General features: G+C 33.9%; 1 protein-coding gene across 1 annotated transcript; it reads right to left on the bottom strand.

The window, feature by feature from the left end:
* Positions 1–549: 549 nt before the first annotated feature.
* Positions 550–1,654, bottom strand: LOC135121632 (uncharacterized). The gene is made up of 2 exons (XM_064045944.1): positions 1,293–1,654; positions 550–1,244 (listed from the first exon to the last, which is right to left on the bottom strand). Exons 1-2 carry the CDS (start codon positions 1,645–1,647, stop codon positions 550–552), a joined length of 1,050 nt encoding a protein of 349 aa, XP_063902014.1. The 5' UTR covers positions 1,648–1,654.
* Between the last annotated feature and the right edge of the window lie 2,595 nt (positions 1,655–4,249).

Raw genomic sequence — 4,249 nt, 5'->3', positions numbered from 1 at the left:
AACTCGAGAAATCATTGCAGGTGCGCACAATATTAGAAAAGTTTGCATGAGAAGCTGGGCTGCTAAAAAACTCAGGTATGTTAAAATCACCCAAAATTATGACATCAGATTCGAAAAAAATGTTAATTGACATTAATGAATCAGAGAGTAATACGTAGTCCTCTAGAGATGTACCAGGAGAAATATATAACACTACAATGTAAATAGATTTGTACCCTATTCTCACCTTTACAATTAAGATGTCTATATGCTGCAAGTTGATAAAATTTTCACATAACAATTCTGGATTAATTTCTGTTATTTGTATTTTCTTGTGGGCTGCAATCAAGACACCACCACCTCTAGACTTGGAAGTGGCCAAATTGTCCCTGTCTCTTCTAAAAACATTAAAATAGTTTACATCAAAAAACTCACCGCTATTAGTACCATTGTGCAACCACGATTCAGTTAAAATAATCATATCAAATTCAGTCATTGTTAATGAATTAACAAAAATTTCTGCAGATTTGGTGTTCATGCCACGCACATTCTGATAGTATATACTTATATTTAAGACACATCTAAAAAATTATTTCCCAAAGGTGCAGGTGTACTGGCTAGAAAACTGTTTATTGAATTAGAATTTATCTGAGTATTAGTAATATTCTCAGGATTAGCAGGATGTTTAAAATTAGGAATCTTATTTATTTCTATTTGAATTGGTTCTGCAAAAACAACATTTCTAAGTTTCGCCAGTGCAAATTTATACGCAAAGCAGTTGGTGTAATCCCAGGCTGAATGATCTACTCCTATATCAAACCCATGTATATGTCTTAAGTCTCTACAGTTAATACACATTTTTTTTTCTGACGTACAGCTGTTTACCTGATGCGAACCCGCACATATTGGACAAATCATTTGTCTTGGGCATTTATTTTTCGTATGATTTAACCCACTACATTTAAAACAGCGAACCACATTTGTATCATCATACACTTTGCAAATATTTATTCCAACCAATAATCCGCCAGCATCCATTATTTTTTTGTATGTAATAATATCTAGTTGTAGAGTAGCTTGAAGAACTTTTTTATTTTTCCGCAACTCCCAAAAATTTAGCAAGCGTAGTTCGGTTGCGTCGGCTAGCAGATCACTGTTTTGAGATTTCAAGTAATTCATAAATGTCTCTTTATTCAAACACGATGGAATACCTACCACTCGAATCTTAGGATGCTCCGATCTAAGGACAAAAACATCATAATCACCTGAAAGTTTATCAGTAGCGAGTCTTTTTAATTTATTTGAATGCTCACGATCGTTGCACCCTACAATAACAGCTCCTCCTTTGGTTGTTTTAGCATTAGTAACACGAATATTTTCATTAACCAGATCAACATTCCGCAACAAATCTTCTTGCGTTTTCACTGCTTGTTGAGCAACCTTAGGCTTAATCATGACTTTAGATTTTGTAGACTCAGATAATTTTGTTGCATATGATTTTTTTACTTCAGAATTACACGGTATTTTATCAGATGAGTGGTTATTATTATTAGTGCTGTTTGATGTTAAACTAGCAACTGCTTTATTAGTTAATGTACGAACTAAATCAATATTTGATTGTTTGAGAACATCAATCTCCCTCCTAAGTTCTGCAATTTCTACTACCATATTACTGTTTGCACTAGAAATAATATTCTCAATCTCCTAGAACCTTAGATAAGTCCAGTCAAATGGACGTGCTTTATATTGATTTGGAAAAAGCTTTTGACAGATTAGATCATAATATACTTTTAAAGAAACTCTCTTTATTTGGGTTTAGTCAGTCCCTGGTTGATCTCTTCGCCTCCTATCTGTCAAATCGCTATCAGTACGTTCAATGTCGTTGCCACAATTCAAATTATTACCATCAAAAATCTGGCGTTCCTCAGGGTTCGGTTTTGGGGCCCCTGCTTTTTAATATATTTATTAATGATGTCCACACAGTGATTGATGTTGATTTTGCTCTCTATGCTGACGATCTAAAACTATACAGTCGAATACTAAATAATTATGACTGCCTTCACCTACAAAATAATATTACAAGTGTCTTTCAATGGTGTTCGGACAACAAGATGAAAATAAATCGAAGTAAATGTCGGATTATGAGCTTTTCTAAGAAGAAGACGCTACTTAATTTTAGTTATAGTGTTGGATCGCACGTTATCGAAAGACCAGAGTTTGTCGATGATCTTGGGGTTACTTTTGATAAATCATTGACATTTAATAAGCATATTGATAACATTATTGCTAAAGCCTACAAGACACTTGGTTTCGTATTGCGTACGTCAAAGCATTTTCTTAATTATGAGACAACCCTTTATTTATTTAAGACATTGGTGCGATCTAAATTAGAGTATGCTTCCATAATATGGAATCCAGTAACACAAACTGGTATGAGTGTGCTTGAGAACGTACAACGACGTTTTCTGAAGTGCCTTGTATACCGCCTAGACGGTGTCTATCCAATCCGTGGTTTTCCACAAGGGGATCTTCTGAACAGATTTCAACTCCACTCTTTAGAATCTCGAAGGAATATATTGGGGATTTTGTTTTTATGGTCACTAATTAACGGTACATCAGTTAGTCCTAACTTACTACAAGGAATTATGTTTAGAGCACATCTTATTAGATCCAGAAATTTAGAGCTATTTTATCCTGAAACTTCCCGCACAAATCTCCTGGCAAATTCTCCGCTAAATTGGATACAGCGTTTATATAACAAATTACTCAAAGACATCCCAGAAATAGATATTCATTTCGATTCGAAATATAAGTTAAGAAAGAAATTGTGGGAATACTACAAAGAGACTAATTAATAGGTGAGCTGAAATCGTAAAATATGTTTTGTTATATATTATATTATTCAGTTTAGCGCTAGTAATACCTAACCGGATTTAGAGTTTGGTAATTAACATATATTATTTTTTGGTTGTTTTCATGTCTTCTCTGTTTCTCGTTAAGATAAAGTATTCAATATATCATATCTTTATATTTTATTTTTTTCTTAGTTTTGTAAGGGCTCCGTAATTGGGTTCGATCCTGTTGGTGACCCTCTTTAATTAATAATAATAATAATAATAATAATAATAATAAACGTCTCCTTTTCCTATTCTGAGTCGATTCTGCATGCTTTAAGTGTGTTTGGTGGCTGAGAACCATCAAAAAACGTTGAAATATAGTTCAAATTCAATAAAAATCGACAAAAATACAGTTTCTAGCTAAAATTTGATGGTTTCGTTGCACTTTCCGAGCCCGTAGTGTATCTGATTGGCTTAAAAGTACAAGAAAACACTTCAAAAGTGACGTTTCTGAAGAATTTTAACAGTTTTCTTGTATCTACGAACGCCAGAATGCATAAAATTGACCTAAACGTCTCCTTTTCCTATTCTGAGTCGATTCTGCATGCTTTAAGTGTGTTTGGTGGCTCAGAACCATCAAAAAACGTTGAAATATAGTTCAAATTCAATAAAAATCGACAAAAATACAGTTTCTAGCTAAAATTTGATGGTTTCGTTGCACTTTCCGAGCCCGTAGGGTATCTGATTGGCTTAAAAGTACAAGAAAACACTTCAAAAGTGACGTTTCGGAAGAATTTTAACAGTTTTCTTGTATCTACGAACGCCAGAATGCATAAAATTGACCTAAACGTCTCCTTTTCCTATTCTGAGTCGATTCTGCATGCTTTAAGTGTGTTTGGTGGCTCAGAACCATCAAAAAACGTTGAAATATATTTCAAATTCAATAAAAATCGACAAAAATACAGTTTCTAGCTAAAATTTGATGGTTTCGTTGCACTTTCCGAGCCCGTAGGGTATCTGATTGGCTTAAAAGTACAAGAAAACACTTCAAAAGTGACGTTTCTGAAGAATTTTAACAGTTTTCTTGTATCTACGAACGCCAGAATGCATAAAATTGACCTAAACGTCTCCTTTTCCTATTCTGAGTCGATTCTGCATGCTTTAAGTGTGTTTGGTGGCTCAGAACCATCAAAAAACGTTGAAATATAGTTCAAATTCAATAAAAATCGACAAAAATACAGTTTCTAGCTAAAATTTGATGGTTTCGTTGCACTTTTCGAGCCCGTAGGTTATCTGATTGGCTTAAAAGTACAAGAAAACACTTCAAAAGTGACGTTTCTGAAGAATTTTAACAGTTTTCTTGTATCTACGAACGCCAGAATGCATAAAATTGACCTAAACGTCTCCTTTTCCTATTCTGGGTCGATTCTGCA

The sequence above is a fragment of the Zophobas morio genome, unplaced genomic scaffold, assembly GCF_036711695.1.
Source record: "Zophobas morio isolate AGI-343-1 ecotype UQ-CSIRO unplaced genomic scaffold, CSIRO_AGI_Zmor_V1 ptg000653l, whole genome shotgun sequence".
Taxonomy (NCBI): domain Eukaryota; kingdom Metazoa; phylum Arthropoda; class Insecta; order Coleoptera; family Tenebrionidae; genus Zophobas; species Zophobas morio.
Note: the sequence above shows the minus strand (reverse complement) of the source record. Positions and strands in the feature narration are given on the sequence as shown.